General features: G+C 36.5%; 1 protein-coding gene across 3 annotated transcripts in view; it reads right to left on the bottom strand.

The window, feature by feature from the left end:
• Window positions 1-17,550, bottom strand: part of LOC129568883 (uncharacterized) — an 81,290-nt gene that overhangs the window by 14,377 nt on the left and 49,363 nt on the right. For 2 of the 3 annotated variants that reach the window (XM_055447222.1, XM_055447231.1), the window contains exons 7-9: window positions 6,211-6,377; window positions 4,979-5,073; window positions 2,418-2,603 (exon numbers count right to left, since the gene is read on the bottom strand). In XM_055447222.1, coding sequence (XP_055303197.1) covers window positions 2,418-2,603; window positions 4,979-5,073; window positions 6,211-6,377 — 448 coding nt within the window. Of the gene's footprint in view, window positions 1-2,417; window positions 2,604-4,345; window positions 5,074-6,210; window positions 6,378-17,550 lie in introns of all 3 variants that reach the window. The other variant, XM_055447215.1, reaches the window with a different exon arrangement.

Genomic DNA, 17,550 nt, shown 5'->3' with positions numbered 1-17,550 from the left:
TATGTTATGCAAGAGCTCAATTGCAAAATTCTTCGAAATAAACCATTCGACGAATGACGTTGCCATAGAAATTTGAACTATTTGCCCGCATTTCTTCTTCGCTGAACGTTTTTTTTTTTCTTCGATGACCGAATAATGAATTCATCCATTGAATAATGTCGAAATACGTGATCGAATGTGCTATTTGCATTTTTTGTTCTATGAGCAAACCTGCTAATAAATTGCTTCGAAGTGCATTTTCCAACATGCAGCAAACATTTGACATATCTTTTTTCCACCTATGCGCATTGCATTGCATACAACCACAGCACAATATTGCATCCAGAGCGCAGTGTGCGTCGATGTACTCTCTGTTTTATACGTACATATTGATTTCAATGGAATTTCTTTAATTGATTTCTGCACGAGCTCATAAAGCGGAAGGTGAAAACAGCAACAGTGAAACTGGTAAACGACTATGTCCGTCTAGTGTGTTAACTGCAGTTGCTAAATACACAAAAATATTCCATTAACAGGCTATTTAATGATAATTGACACACTTTGTGGTAATCCACACTGGGAAATGCGAATGGAAGGCGCGCATTTATTGCAAAAGGAAAAAAGTGCAACAATCGGATTATTTTATTGATGCAATTTCAGCGATTAAATTCAATATAATGCGATACATTTTGAGCTCATTGATTGCATAATGCTCCCGACATCATACGTCGTCAATGCCATTTGATCTGCCATTGCTACGTTTTCATCGTGTAATCAATCAATAAATTCAAATAGAAGTTTTACACCCAGCATTCTTTTCTTGCGCTTTGGCCTGGGATGGATGCGCGCTGTATTGTTTTGCTATGATGGTGTGAAGAGCCCATACATTTGATTTCAAATTGATTGACGTTTTGTCGCAATTTCTGGGAAATTCGATTCACATTATGCACATTTGCATATATCAGTTTTCCATTATTATGGATGCCTTTTTCCACATTTTTTGTTGTTTTAGCACTGTCGGAAATCGACCGTACGATGATTGATGACGGGGGCGGCGAACAAAAAAACACACAATGAAGTTGAATTTATGTTGGAAGCGAAATGGGAAAAATCAACATTTCTGTAACAGCTGCCGAGTCAATTTAAATGCAGTTGACATTTTATAAAATCGAAAAAGTTTTGCATGCAAGGAAATCACACTGGCATCCAGCCGACGCAAGAGCGAACGGAATGCAAAAACTATGAAAAATATTTCTATTTCAAAAATTGCCATTTGTTTTATTTAAATGTGGAATTTTTAGTTTCGTCTCGAGTTTGGCACATCGGAAGTCGAGAATTTTCTGCATGACGCACAAGATTCGTCGCATTCTTCGAAAATATAAACGCAGCAAAAAATTTCGCCATCCACAAGATTGAAGAATAAGTTTTAGCAAGCAGGGCACGTGTAACGTATCACATCATGTGTTTTTTTTTCTCTCCTTCGAACGGGAATGAACAAGTATTCTATGCTCTTGTCATACCGAACATCTTGGTTATGGATGGTATAGGGGAAAAAATACTATTATTTGCATAAACTTTGGATCATTCGGAAAACTTTCGCTTCACACCGTAATAGTATTAATTTAAGAGTTTTCAACTGAATTTCAAAACTGTATTTCCATTTCGAACTTTGGCAAACATTAGTATAGACCTTTTTTTTTAAATCATAAACGTGCAAAATGTTAAAATCAACTGGCCATCGTAAATAGCAACAATTTCGAATATCTACTTTGGAAATGCAATGGTCGCTTTTAAAAATTGGTTTGACTTTAGGCTCGTGTTCAACTGTAAATTGTACTCGAAACCCATAGATATTCAGTTATTTAAATATTTCTTTTCATATGGCTTTTGCGTAATGAAATGATACCTCATAAAGACGTCAGATGTCGCTGTTAGCACCTGCTTTTGCTTTTAATAGTAAAAATATATATCATATATTAGTCCAACATTCATCGCTTTACACCAAAGCGTATCGCTTGAACATTTCTACCTGAGGTTCGTCAAGCACTAATGGCTAGTATCGTAAAAGCTATCGTGTTTTTCTCATTAAATTATTATTTATTTTAAAAAAATTGATTTTATTTTACCAATGCGGTTTTTGGCATATCAAAACCATTTCTTTGCTCAAAGGCATTAACCTATAAACAAATGATTTTGCCCACTTTGGACACATTTTTTATGGTTCGACTTTTTTTTTGTTCGATGATGACCCAATGCACTTTGAGCTTTATTTATACAATTGAATTTTCACTGTATCGACATAATGGAAGCAGCTTTGTTTGAGCTTATTTACAATAATTATTTGAATAACTTTTTGGAAGAAACATGAAAAAAAATTCCGCTTCTCTTTGACAAAAAAATAATTGTATTTAGTAAATTATTTAAAAAAAAAATATTACCTGATATTTTTTAATGCTATCCAATTGTTCGGGCGTTGCATCAACAATTTGAGCAATTTGATTCGTTTGCAGAACTGGATTTCGATCTGGGACTTGTGGTGCGGGCGCTCGGTTTACCATTCTACCATCCTTTTCCATGCGTAAATGATCACGCGGCGGTGGTACCGGTCGAATTGATCCATTAAGCTGTAAAATTCAATACCGCATTAATGAAATCCCTTTGATATATTTCACAAATGGAAATGAGTTAATTTATAGAATGAGATATTTTGCATTGGTAACTTGGAACATTTTTCATGTATACTGATTCATCTGTATGGTTTTTTGTTTGCCTTTTTTTCCCCATTTATTTACAACATTTCAATGAGCACAATTGTTGACTCTTTCGGCGTTTCGATTTTCTATGGATTTGCAGCTGAGTGAATGCGTTGAAAATATGCTGTCGGTGAATCGCGATTGAAATTGTGGTGTTGTGTTTGTGTATGCATTGAAAATGAATTATGTAAGTGTGTGATAATGTAAAAGTGACTGTGAGATGACTGTGTACAGCTTGGCATTGTCGAATGGGTGTATGTTTGTGTTTAAAGAATAGAACATAAAAAATATTTTTTGTACCTCCCCGAAAAAAAGGTAAATAAATAAAAAAAAAAAATCAAGTCACCTTTTTGCCAATTGAGGGAGTGTGAGAGCAAGAAAAAAAAGTATCCGCAGAATTTGTGAGTATGAAGCAAGAATACATTTTACATTTACCTTTTACACCTTCACACGAAATATTATTGCAGGGTCGGGGGAAAAAATATTCCATAAAAATGTACATACAGAGATAGAGAGAGATGCAGGTAACAGTTCCATAACCCATCGGAAATAATTTAAATCGATTTTATCTTTTTTCGATTTTTATCTTTTCTACCAATGACAAAGAGTGCCTGGAAGTGCCTTTTAACTTCGGTATTTTTCTTTTGATTTGTGCAAATGTGTTTGTTTTGCCCTAATCCTTGAGTTTTATTCCTCTTTGTCATTATTTGTGTTACTCTTTGGGTGTTTGAACGAGATTACAAAGTAATAAAAGCAAATTCAACCGTGAAAGCATGTAATTCCTCTGACGATTGGTGGAATTGATTGCAATGAGTTTTAAGAATTCCGTTAAAAAAAAAATGTTGGAAAAATGGTTATTGATCAGAATATAATTGATTGTGATGGCGAATCAGAATTCGTACCATTTCAAATTATCGTAAATGTAGTCGCATGTTTGCTTTGTGAGATGAAAGGAGCGCGCATACAAACACGCACACAATTCAAAGAGCGAATGCAAACAGATATCTACATGGAGCAGCGTGGCGTAAATCGAAAGTACATACGAAACATAAGCACCATCAAGGGAACAATCACCTAATTGAATAAACATGAATAAGCTTATTTGTTTAATTCATTAGCCATATTACTTTGTTTGACAACGGGAAACCATGTAACTATACGTGTTGTACATGCGTTGTACTGTGTACCACCGATTATTGTATTGCACTCCTGTCTGTTTCATATTGATCGGATTGTCCCTTGCTGATTTACTTTTTTTTGCCAAGAAGTAACGCTACACTTGTTTGTGGATCGTTTTCTAGTGATATAAATTCATTTCTACCACTGAAACTCAATGCAACCCAATCGTTTCCGTTTGAAAATGCGATTTTAAATGGTTCGGACGTGTTGAAACACATTTGATGTGGTTAGTCGTATCAAATGTGAATACAAAAGCGCCAGAGTAATAAAAAACATAACATTGATACAAAACTGAATGGAAAATGAAATGATAAACCAAAATATTCTCTTGAAAAAGCCAAACCAATTGTTAAACGAAAAAAAAAACAAACAATTACGAATAGAACAAAAACGAAATGAGAAATTAAAATTAAAATAACAAAAAAAAAATATACCTCGCTGTTTCGGTTTGGCGTTTGTGGTGTTGTAATGTTATTGATTGTCTGTGAATTTGTTGTGGATGTAATGATTGCGTCTTTTTCAGTTGTGGTCGACGTTGAATTTGTGGATGTGAGCGATTCTTTCGATTTTTGCAACGGATTCGACGTATTTTTTGGATAGCGTGGCGGCATTTTTGTTTGGCCAACAAAATTGTCTGGGACATCGACTGCCATCTCGCGATGTGGCCCCAAATCGTATTCGGGCGGCCCCAATTCACCACCGGACGATGAGCTGCGTGTGCTGAGCGAACCGCGCGATTTTGTGCGATAGCTCATCGAATCAAAACCGATCGACTCACATACCGAGCCCAACGATGACGGACACTTGCTCGACGATTTCTTATTATTGTACTCATTGCAACTGTCGAACGACGATGAGTTTTTCATGTGATGATTGTTATTTTGATGGAGATTCGTATTGATGATTGCATGATTGTTATTGACATGTGTGGAATTGAATGACGGTGGCTGTAAATCGAGTGATACACCGCCGTTTCCAATGGACGATGAGCCGGATTTGAGCGACGATGTTGTCGACGATGTGGACAACAACGGCTGTTTTTGTGAACCATTTGGCGTATAAATTACCTGTGTCGGTGGTCGCGGTGGTGGATATCTCGGTGGTGTCTTATTCCGTGCTATAAATGAATCCGGGACATCAACTGCCATCTCACGATGTGGACCTGTTCCCCAAACACACAAAATTAAACACGAATGAAGATAACAATAAGAAACAACGTGGAAATTGCTCAACTCATTTTATATTTCTTTTATTTTTATTCTAACTTGATATATTCTTTGTGCTGCTCAAGTGGAAGACACACACTCACACACACACACAGAGAGAGAGAGAGAGGCTTGTTGCATGCTTCTCACAATTGAAACGTATACGCAATTAATAGAAGATTTTGTGAAATTAGTGTCATGTCTAATTTGAGTCTTTGACATAAATTCGCGGAAAACTGTAAAGCAACGCTAGCGGTCTTCATTAGAAAGAAGCAAAATAATGCAAATGCATACACGAGTTCTGTTTGAAGAGCTGCTTCGTGCTTCGTTTACGCACGACGTCATAAAACATATTTTTATGTTTACATTTACATTTGTTCACTCTTTTCTACACTTTTCCTCCCGTTTTGTTCGCATTTTATATTTGTGCTGAAATTCATTTCGTTTATGAATCATTTTTGTGAATAGTCGCAAACAAGCTTTGGACTGTTGCAAAAAAAAAAAAACGGAAAAAATGCAATTCACGAAGAAGAATGTGGAAAAAATTGGTTCATGGAGCGCGTGTGTTGCAGCTATTTCTTTACATTACGACCACAAAATTCAGCCGTTTTGCACGTTCGACGAATTTTGTTATTGTTATGAAGATGAGGTTAGTTTTTGCATCGTTGCAAGAAACGACAATTAAATCTGGCCAGGAATTTAGTTTACTGAAATGACAGATTGCATTTTGAATAACGTTAAATGAATGGAACGTGCATTCTGCATAGCGAGTTCGTTTTTAATTCATTTTCCTCTTGTCGGTCGGAAAAAAACATTCGACATGTCTTCCAGTCACAAATCCATAAAAACTGCATTATTTTTACTGCAACATTTTTGCAAGGCCAGGCATTTGGCTTTTTATATCGTCAAGTTTTTAGTGTGGCAATTCTTCTTCATCATAGTTCCGTGGCCAATAATTATAATTATAAAGAAACATCTGAATCGCAAAAACGTCATCATTTCCACATGGCATTGGCTGTTGCGTTGCAACTCTTGAGCAGACTTTTGCTACTTTCGAAGTCAATTAGCAGAACAGGAAACCAAATGATACATACCATTTTCTTGATTCATTGGCATCATCGTTAGCATTTCTAAGTCGTGTGAATCTCTGTAGGTTCCGTCGGTAATCCGATAGTGTTCGATATTGTCTGATTTGATATAGTCATCAATTGAATCACTTCCGCCTAATACCACAATACTTGAGCCTGATCGGCGTCGTGGCCTGTGATGAGAGAAGAAGAGAGGAAAAGAAAATTCATGGTTAAAAAAAAGTTAAAAACAAAGTTAATTTCTTTAAAAACTCGAAAACTTCAAATCTACTGTATCAAATAAATCTCCGGAGGGTCGTAAATAAAGTTTATGCAAACAGAAGCGTTACTTTTTGTTGCAGTAAGCAGGTTTCGACAGTCTTTCGATTTCGAAGCCATTAATTTACTCTCGGTATAAAATTGTAATTTGCGTATGGTTTCGTTGAGGGGACATGATTGCCAAATATTTAAACACAAAATATTTCACAATGCTTCTCGTTTGCGCCAAGTCGAGCACGAAGCAGCAACAATGTGTTGGAATGCATTGGAAAAGTTTAAGCAAAGCCCATAAATGAACACTCAAAGTGCGTAAATGGAGATAAATGCATCATCATAATTACACTTCTTAGAGAATTTTCTTGAGTAATTTCAAGAAACATAAACTACTCCTTTCACAGCCAAGCGAACGAAAAACAGAAAGGGAGAGAGAGAGAGAGAGGGGGGGTTATGAGCGTTTGAAAATGCAAAAGTTTGGTGCTCTTCTTATTTGCATTATATGTCATACACGATCATTATCGTCGTAAACATTTAAATTATGTTCCAAAGTAATGAAACTATGCGTGTGAGTATGTCGTGTTCATGAAATGGCGATGACAAACGTCATATCTAATGTGGCACGATGATGAAAATGGCATCGAGCATGAACGAGAGATCCGTACGTGTCTGCCAAAACTTTCTCTATATTAATCCATTCATTTCGTCATTCGCATTCGCGTTCGCATTCTAGTTGAAATGTTTTACCGACATTTGTACATTTCATTTTATTTTATTTTAACATTGTCGACTCCTCCGGCTTTTTCTATTTTGATACTTGTCAAGCGGCCGCTTTGTTCTCTTCGCATGGCGAACATGTTTTTTTCGGGTGATATAGTAGAGGAAGAGAGCGAGAAACCGAAAGAAAGGGAGAACAGCGAGCCGTTATACAATGTAACCCACTTAAAATTAAAAGGATCTCCATTTATTTATTGAAGTATCAAAGACAGTGTTGTGCGATGGCAGCTGAATATTAACCGGAGCAGCAAGCAGGAATGGAGATTGTGGATAGGTACAGCAAAATTGGTACACACACATACACATAACGGAGACATACGTACACAAACAGGCGCCCATTCATACAATCTCGGATGCTTTCCCATATCAAGCTCATCCTGACACAAACAACGAGCACACACCAATTGGGAGCAAGGCATAATGCAATGTATAATCCATAAAGTGAAGACTATACAATAAAATATACTACATGAAGTGGCTGGCGAACTACTTTCCTCGTTGCGTTAGCGTGCGCATACGAGCGAGCATTTTCACATTTTCTGGAGAACGAAAGACTCACTAACATCCACCAGCGAAACGGTTTACATGCACGGGGACCGAGGGCGTTGGCAACAGCAGGTCGCAACAACAACAACAAAAATGAGGAAAAAAACAATAAGGCGAATTAAATGTGCCACGACTTGTGGAGCACACATACACACACACAAAGCGGGAGTCGAAAAAAGAAGAATTCAGCGAACAAAAAGTAGAACACAAGCATTTGATAATGCGTGGGATTTTTATATCGTGGTGGCAAATGCGAACGGTGCAATCAATTTTAAATCAGGTGCTATGACAATTCATCTCATTTTCAGTGTGCCACGTCACCATGCGAACGTAAATATTTGGAATTCAGTGCACGATTTCGTGTTCCTTCTCATTTAAATCTCGAAATTTAGTAAGTGCATTTTAAGTCGAACGAACAAGAAAAAAAAAAAAGAGAACGTGAAGCACAAGCACGAATAGGAGGACGAAATTATATTGCTTTCAGCATCCGATAAAAGCTGCGCAAATATAATTTAGAATGGCAAGGCGGCGAGCTAACAGCTGTAATAAAACATTTTCTAGAACAGCAGCATCGAGAATGGAACCGAGAAGACAGAAGAGAGAGAGAGATAGAGAGAAAAAAGAGAGCGACGTAATTGCACTAAATATTGTGCTAATTAAAATGCTTTTAAAATTCAAGAACTTCCAGGGTAATGCAGTAGCCCTGTATAAAACTGTAACTTCATTCTTTCGATCCATTGAAAACAGTTGCACTCGATGTGAGTGGAGAATTTTCGGTAACCAAGAACTGTCTCTTCTCTGTGATTTAACTGGCATTTCTGCATATTATTAATTTGGATTTATAGAAGAAAAAAAAGAGTCAAGTATTTTCCACTTTTTTTACATTATTCTCAAAAGTTTGAGCATGATATATTTGACGAAAGAGATATTGCGTTGGTACTTTTTTCTCATCCATTTGCCGTAGTGAAACGCGTTTAAAATGCAGCTCCTTTCGTCACTTTCTATTTTATCTGTTTTCGAAATGGTAGAACTTTTTTTTTGTATTCCATATTTTTGCAGTTTTTATGAGAATCCTTTGCACTGGACTTTCTGCCAGAGGCCTATGCATTCATCAGTTTTGATTACGTGCTCAAAAAGCCTTTGTGCATAAAACATTGCCTTCATGAATTTTAAATGAACGATTCTGCGAAATGTTTTTCTCATTTTTCTCTCTCACGCCCCCGTTTTACAATTGAAATTCTTTTTACTTGTCGTAAACAAGCTATTTCCATTTGGACATCTTTTGTGTAGTCTGTAAAAATGATGTAAGCCGACTTAAATACATTTTTACATTGGGTACAATTGACACGGCACGGGCAGCGTTGAGTGCACAAACAAAAAAAAAATGGAGTGTGCTCTGAGTTGAGACAAGTCGTCAAAGCGAAAAAGTAATCGCTGAACAAATGTGGCTACTGATCATTTATAGTGAGCGCTGTGACCTGGTAATCATAATCCAACTGCATTCATCATTGTGGCTACGATGACTCGCACCATCGATCATCATCTACAATTGTGGTTTGATTAATCTACCTATGTGATTTCATTTCAATATCAAAATGAAGTAGATTTTTCCGATTTCGTGGCGTTCATCTCCTTTTTGCGAGGAAAAAAAATGAAAGAGCAGTTTTATTGAATCATCCCTTACAAAACGAAAGATTGCTACTCACATTATCCACGTATCTTAGCATATTTGCTGCGTTTTTTCACATTGGTTAGCCTTGTTTTTTTTCATTTAACCTAAATACGAAGCGGCAGTCTATCCGAACTGGACTATGACATTCATTACACACCACGATGAGTCAAGGTTATTTCTGTTTGATAGCATTTGACTGAACGCTATTCTGTTGGCGGATCACAAAGGGAAACAACGGTAATTTTATTCCGTTTGCTTCTATTGAAATACGTAAATACGGCAATGAATAAACCGAGCGTATTTTTTCCCTAAAAGTAAATGCTTGTTCTTTTCTATTAGCAAATTAATTTCAATTGAAAATGCTCTTTTGTTTCGTAATTCTTGGAGTTTCTGATTTGCTTTGTGTTCATGTTGAATGAATGGATGAACAGCCGAACAAAATCTAAGAATCCCAAAACATAAACGATTTTTTCCATTATGTTTAGCAAATTTGCTTTGCTTTGATGAGTTCGTATCGACTTTGTGATTTGCTCTTGATGTTTTTTTTTTTTACTTCTTTTTCGATTCCGTTTTGAGCATAAGAACTACACTGCGAATAGAAAAAAAAAACGATAGACCGATTTATTGGATGATGGATTAGTGGAAATTTTCACATTCTTTTTTCCTGCTTCGTTTTACTTGTTGTTCGTTGAAAGATTAAATTTGATTATTTTTTAAAAAGAAATATCGATGGATACAAAAGATAAGAAAAAAAAAACGGAGCTTAACATTTTTCTTCAGAATGTTGGATAGAAATTGAATTTTGTAGCGTAATATTGTAGTTGAGTGCCGAGTTTCGTGCATAGAATCAATGTAAAAGGTGTGGATCAAGTGAATATTTAGAACGAAGTTTCGATAAAAATGAGCACAGGTAAATTATTGACAATTTGCCGGTTTGCATTGTTGGCCTGCAATATGCACAAACAAGCTCGATTATCCGTACGATGTTATTGCTTCGAAATATAGAACATAGCTCGTCAGTTAAGTAAAAATAAAAAACGTGCTCGCACATGAATACACACGCTATTGAATACAAAATCTAGTGCACATTTTATTGGCCGATATACCGAAAATTCTCCAATGGCATTTCACTCTATTTCACCTTTGCAAACTATAAACATTTGTATAACTTTTTTGGCACATTTTATCCGATCCGAGACGCAGTTCAACACGAAAACTTTTACGTAACCCGATTGCAACGGCCAACAAAATTCCATTTCATCAAGATAGTAGATTCACATGAGAAGCGTTCAGGTTATTGAGTGCTAACCTGGTATTAAGGGAATTTGAACAATAACAAAAAAGGAAAAAAAAGGGAGATGATCTGAATCGAAAATAGTCCAAACAAAACACAACATGGAAAGATCTTTCAAGTCATTTCTTCATGCAAACGATTTGGAAATTGATGCTATAGCTGTCTCGGCTACTTTACATTCACTTCAAACGAGGTTTTTGTCATTTATCTTTCGTTTGAACGGAGGAGCTAACGAGAGAATATCATAATAATGGTTCCCGTGTATTAAACAGGCCGTTTTGTGATTTAACGATATGATTCCATTGAATTGGTTTGTTACGACCAAGCGCAAGCACACAATAAAATGGAAACTTTGTATTTTTGTTTCAACAACTGACTGCCTACAACATAACAATTTGCTTTCTTGGCAATATTTCATTTGCTCGGAGCGATGGTGTTGATTTTTCGGGTGTTTTTTTTTATTCTTATTTTTCTTTCGTTTCCCAAGAACTCCAAAACTATCCCACACAAACCGCATTCTTCGATACAAGAACTAAGGAAAAACAAAAGTCACACAAAAATAAAAGAACCCAACAGATAACCATCTTTGTGTATATAAAACAAACAGAATGATTCCAAACTTTAATCCGAAAATTTAACATAAGAAAAAGAAACAAAAAATAAACAGTTTGAGATTACCAAAACTTCAAGATCCCCATTCCGATCACCCTGTTAGTATTTCTATTGTAATAAAGTCTTCAGTTAGCACTTGGTTGTGCATCAATTGGGTACGAGCAATCGCATGCAACTGAGTTATTGGCGAATTTTCGTTTTTCTCCTTTACTCAACCCAGAATACACTTATTTTCGATGTAAAAAAAACCGAAAGCAATTTGCAACACTTGCTTCTTTTTTTTAAATCATGCATATCACATCACAATCACATTCATATCCGGCGAAACAACTTTTCTTTTTTTTTCTGTTTTCTAGTCAGCTGCTCAGCAACGGTGAGGGAAAAAAAAACACAACAAACACAGCCAGACGTTAAATGTTGATCGAAACACTTGTCGATGATTAATTTCAACGGTTTAGGCGAACATAAGCGTATCGATTCAAGAAACACTAACAATTTAATTAACAAGTTTTCAATGCATATGAAATGCTATGTTCGATGTGTAATCAAAACCAGCTCAAAACGAAACAAAAACATAGCCTAGCGAGTTTTGGATAAGCAAACATTGACATGCAATGCACATTCGGCGTAGGCACCTGATGAGTTGTTGAGCGCTTGGTTGCATTTATATGGGAGCGAATTAGTGCATTTCGAATCGATGATCGTGCACCTTCTCTCTCTGAGCGTTTTTTGTTGTTTTCTTGTTGCATCCAAATCAAAAATTCATTAACATTTCATTTAACGATCATTAATGCTCACTGATGCAACTTGTACTGTACACTTTTGAAGTTTCACTTATGCCTTTAGAAGAAAAAACACTTTCAATAAAACGCTTTTGCGGGAATTTTGGCTTTAATTAATTCAATTAATTCGTCGATAATTAATGTATTTCCAACATCAGCAACAAAAAAGAACTGTTCATATTAGCATTTGTTAGAGCTGCCAAATCACAACACCTCGTTGGTTTGTTTACTTAGCAAACGACGTAAAAAAATCTTCTAAAATTCCACGAAAAAAAAGACGGTTTAAAATGATTTGAATACAATCGTTTGTGTTTGTGGTGCGGTAATTGAGTTTTGCTCTGCACACACTAGTATGACAAAGTGATTTTGTCAATTGATCATTAGAAACTGTTGGGTAAAACGATCCGGTTTGTGAAACAACCGAAACACATTCATTATAGACAAAAGTATGCTCGAAAGAGCCACACGTCATCATTGACTGCCATTGTATTGTTGTGTCGTGGTGTGGTGTGGTGTGGTGGTGTTTGTTATGGTATGAATGATCAACATATGGGCACAGACCCATCATAAACCATTCCAATCACACACAGTCTTGTTTTCATCGCCAATCGAGCAAATATTTAGCGATGTGTTTTGCAAAAATAAAATCGCTATTTTTATTGTCAATTCAATCGATTGTTTGGTGCGAATGGCTTTCGCTTTGAAATTGAATATGTTTTCATTTCATCTCGTTCCCACTCGCGATATTTCTCACAAGACAAACGCAAATAGCAATAAAAAAAGACAGTCATAAATGTATAAACGTATGATAGACGACGACGAAACAAAAGAGCGATGTATATGTGGGCATGAATTGACGCCCAATCGATGCGTTTGATTGAAAGGAACGACGCAATGCCTTTTTGCACCTGTTGTGTCGTTGATGAAAAATTTATATCCAAGCATTTTGTTTTTATAGTTTCCTTTTACATGTTGACACAGAATAAGAAAACAGCCGATGGCAACGAATGCTCATCTTATTGGCGAAATCATGTATTTCGTTGACTGGTTGTGACTAGTTTGATATCTTGGTGTGTTCCATGCGCTAATGTTTACATATATACGTTTTAAAATGCGTCTGAAAACCAATTCGCAACAAGTTCCGCTTCGTCTGTCATTACGTTGGATCTAAACACCAAGAGAAACATCGTCGAAGACGACAGCAACGGCGACGAACATTCTCAAAACAATTGATGTGTAAAGAAAAACAAATCGTTTTTACTGCCAATGTTGTTGTTGTTTGTTTGTGTGTGTGTGAATTGAATGCAAAATTCAAAATAAAACATGCGCAAACCGCTGACTATGCATACAACAACGGCCATTACACACGACATAAATACACCTGATTGTGATGAAAAGATAATTCCTTCTTTCTTATTGTGTTATTGGTACTGTTTGTCGTGTATTCAATTTCATTTTAATAAATTCTATGTAACTTATTCGCTTTGTTTAATATTCCAGCCGCACAAACGGAATGAATGCATTGAAGACGCGCGTTAGATGCAGGAGAGAAGAGAGAAAAGAGCAAAGCGATGGAAAGAATGCCGATGTGGGGAGAATCAAAAGAACAGTCTACTTTATGTTTCGAGTGCAAGAAGATGGGGCAAGAGCGAGATAAAGATAGACACACAGAGAGAGAAAGAGAGCAGCGCACCGAACACATAATCGACGGGAATTGTAATCATCGCATGTGTGCTGGAATTGTCTGTACGCCATCGACTGGATATAATATTCAAGAATTTGTTGAATGTATAATTAACATACTAAAAGATAATCACAGTTTATGAATAAAAAATGTGTTTTTTCTCTCAGTTTCATTCTTTGGGAATTGCTTTGTTCTCGTCTCTTTGGTTTGCGTTACGAGTCATAAGTCAATCATTTGTATTATATTTGATGAACGTTAGTTTTTTTTTCTTGCATGTACAAGTACATTTTAAGCACAGCTCGAACACATTAGGAATTGCAGAAGCTCGTTTTCATTGTGTATTATGATCGTTCGTTCGATATTACCCGTTTTTCAAAGAACGAAATGTGAGCCACCTACGCCAATTTACATTTGTTATTCCAGGTGTGAGTGAGCACTTCAAAAACCACAATGTAATACGCATTCGTGAATTTAGCGAGCGCGGGTCGAAAATAAATATTCGAATCATTCTGGAAATTCGCTGCTTTTCAGATTCTTTTGACTTTTTGGAGCGAAACTTTTTCGTTAGTTTGATTCGCACAAACACAATGGATTGTATTTTTTCTTTTTTTTAATTAAACCGGAATTCATAGGAGCGCCAGTCGGCAAATGCCGTTTCATTTAACATTAAATGATCTCATTCAGTTTTCGAAACTATTGATATTGCTCGTTTTTTTGTATTGTTCACAGCAATTACACCGTTTTTTTTCTTAAAGTATTTTAGCGTTCTTGGATAAATTTCTGAATGAAATTCAGGTGAATTTTTCAATTCAACCGATTTCAAAGAACGATGCACATCACTGAATGTATTGAATTACCAGAGCACACATACACAATGTGAACGTTAGAACGTACGAACGAATTCACTTGTTAGCTAGTTGCACATCAAATGCTGTATTGAGCATTAACAGATGAAGACACGATGAAAATCTGCATTTGAAGAGAGCGGTAGCTCGTTGCCGAGCAACGGTTAAAATTCAACTGAACATGCATAGGAATTTCAATAAATGCAGTCAGACGAACGAAGATCCCGTAGGCTTTCTTCTGCATGCGTTCCGATCGTCGTTAAGTATTTACTTTTAACATATTTTCGAACTATACTATGTGCGCACCGTCTATCGCACTACCTTATACCTTTTGCTTCGTTTTCACATGATTGTCGATTTTTCTCTCCCTCTTTCCTTCACGTCACCAACAAACGATCCGTTCTTAAATTGCTTTGTGTGTGTGTGTGTGTGTTGTATTTTTTTTTCTTTTCCTTTTTCTCACGTCATGTTCGGTTGATGTAAATTATAATATTTTGTGTTTTCTTCGGCATGGCCGTAAATAGTCTAAGGGAAACACAACATTGAAACTACCTAGTCAGACAGTGCATTGCATTAGTGTGTGCATTTGTTACGTATAATACAAATATATCGAGATAGTCCAAAGCACTTCGCAGACAAATTAACAATACGACGAATTGGTCACTCACTAGTTTATTATTATTATTTTCTTCAACATGCCTACAATACGCATTGAATCACCGAAAAGGCATTTCTTTCATGTCGTTTTCTATTTCATTCGTTTGCTTCAACGCAGCAGCTCCTTTTGTTTGTTATTCTAGCTGTGTGCAGCTATTAACGACTACAGAGTGGAAGATTTTTTTTTTCTCATCGTACACAGAAAATCACACAAGAAACATTGGAGAAAAATGAACGAAGATTTGACTCGAACACAACGTGATGTTTTGAGGCAAAACGACCGACCGACCAACCAACGAACGTAACGCACTCACAAAAAAGGTTAAAGAACAGCCAAAAAGGAAAGCAACAAGAACAAATAAAAAAAAAAGGAATTCTTTTGTGTGTTGTGCACAAAACAAAACACACAGCATGATATTGTCTCACGCACACAAACATACACACATCGACGCACATACACAATCGACCGCATCAAATGCACCGATGAGCCGGAATCGAGACAAATATACCTGCTCTGTGTATGTGTTTTGCAAACGTTCTTCTCCGTACGAAGAGAGTATATATACGTTGCAACGTACCGACCGTTCTGCACAAATTGCTGACGGTGACCGAAGAAAAGAAAAAATCCACGCAAATATGAACATTGAAAATGACTGAAATTCGGTTTAAAGCCACGGAAAACATACGATTTGAATAGTTTGGGATATTTATCTCAAGTGTTTTCTGATTCTTGCGTCTGTCGAGGTCTTTCGCGCTCCCTCTAATTTGCAACCGCTTGTGTATCATTTAACCACTTGAAAATTACAAACCGCAAATGGTTCGGTCGGTTAAGCGGATGAGCTTCTGTAATTCTGGCATTTATATCTCTTTTTTTTCGTTTTCGTAATCAAAATTACTATTTTCTTTTATCTTGTTTATCTCGGTTTTGTTTGTAAATTGTGTCGGCATTACAACATACATATATAAAAAAACAGTGGGAATGTGCTTACGTTGTTGCACACTGTTCCCTATTTTGTGTACCTTTTGTGCCATCGAGCGAACGAACAGCGCAGAGAAATATTCGTCGTGAGCAATTATCACATATTGTTGTTACGCTTAAAAGTTAAGAGCGACCAAATTGAATAAACGAAGAGTAAATAGACACAGCGCTTCGCATCGCTGTATTACGGAGCAAGCAGTAAGGTCACATAGACACCGACAATCGTCGTGCATTTTATTCAACACAGTTTATGTGCATTTTTGGTCTAGAAGAAGTTGAAAACAGTGCAATAAACCTATAAAGACAGATCAAATGAGATGGAAGACCGAAAATTGATATTTCCAAACACAACAAGCCCAAAAACAATGCCAACGAATGCATTTGCTCGATACAAAATTAAAAAGTAATACGAAACGGTTGTCGTGAATGAAGCACAACCATTTCATATTCATGCTGACCGAATAAATCCACATCTGCATGTGCATATGTCTGTAAATTTTCCCTGACTTGTACATTACAGAAGAAAAAAAAAACAGGTACGAGATAGCACCATGAATGAGATATCAACTGCCTTGGAACGGTGCGGCCCGGTGTGCCACAAATCAGATGGAGGTGTTTGAATGTACCGCAAGACCATCATTTGGCCAATATGAATGTATGCAAATGAACCTTTACAATGCATTGATTGTAGCAAAACCGACGCTTTAACCTCTGCTGAATGAATAAATGACCTGTAGTTGAACGAATCAATCAGATTGGTAGTAGTGGTTTCTTTTTCTCTTTTTTGTTGCCTGTAGTTCGTTCGTTTCTCGTTTCGAACCATTTGATTTCATGAACATTAAAGTGATTGGAATAGTCTTTATGTTATAGCTTGAAAAGAAGAAGAAGAAAAAAAACATGAAAAAAGCATCCATACACCTTGCCGATCACGTAACAAACGTTATAGTCATCACATGATATTGTCATCTCGCTGTCGTTTTTTTTTCTTCTCCCTTGCCTTTCATCGGTACGATTGTGTAAGGCTGCACGGTTCATTCTGTGCAATTTGGTTGAGTCGAGATCACCGTTGAGCAACCATTCGATTTACACAAAATGAGAAAGACCGAACAAACGAACGAACGAAAAAAATGTATGAAGAGAAGAAATAGCACTGCTTTCACCTCACTATTTATTCGGCTTCCCAATGCACCAGCCATCTCGAGAGAGAGAGAGAGAGAGAGAGAGAGAGAGAGAGAGAGAGAGAGAG

The sequence above is a fragment of the Sitodiplosis mosellana genome, unplaced genomic scaffold (genome assembly GCF_009176505.1).
Source record: "Sitodiplosis mosellana isolate CC-2019 unplaced genomic scaffold, AAFC_SMos_1.0 Smas_scaffold_1, whole genome shotgun sequence".
Classification (NCBI taxonomy): domain Eukaryota; kingdom Metazoa; phylum Arthropoda; class Insecta; order Diptera; family Cecidomyiidae; genus Sitodiplosis; species Sitodiplosis mosellana.
This window is presented reverse-complemented; position numbering and strand designations above follow the sequence as displayed.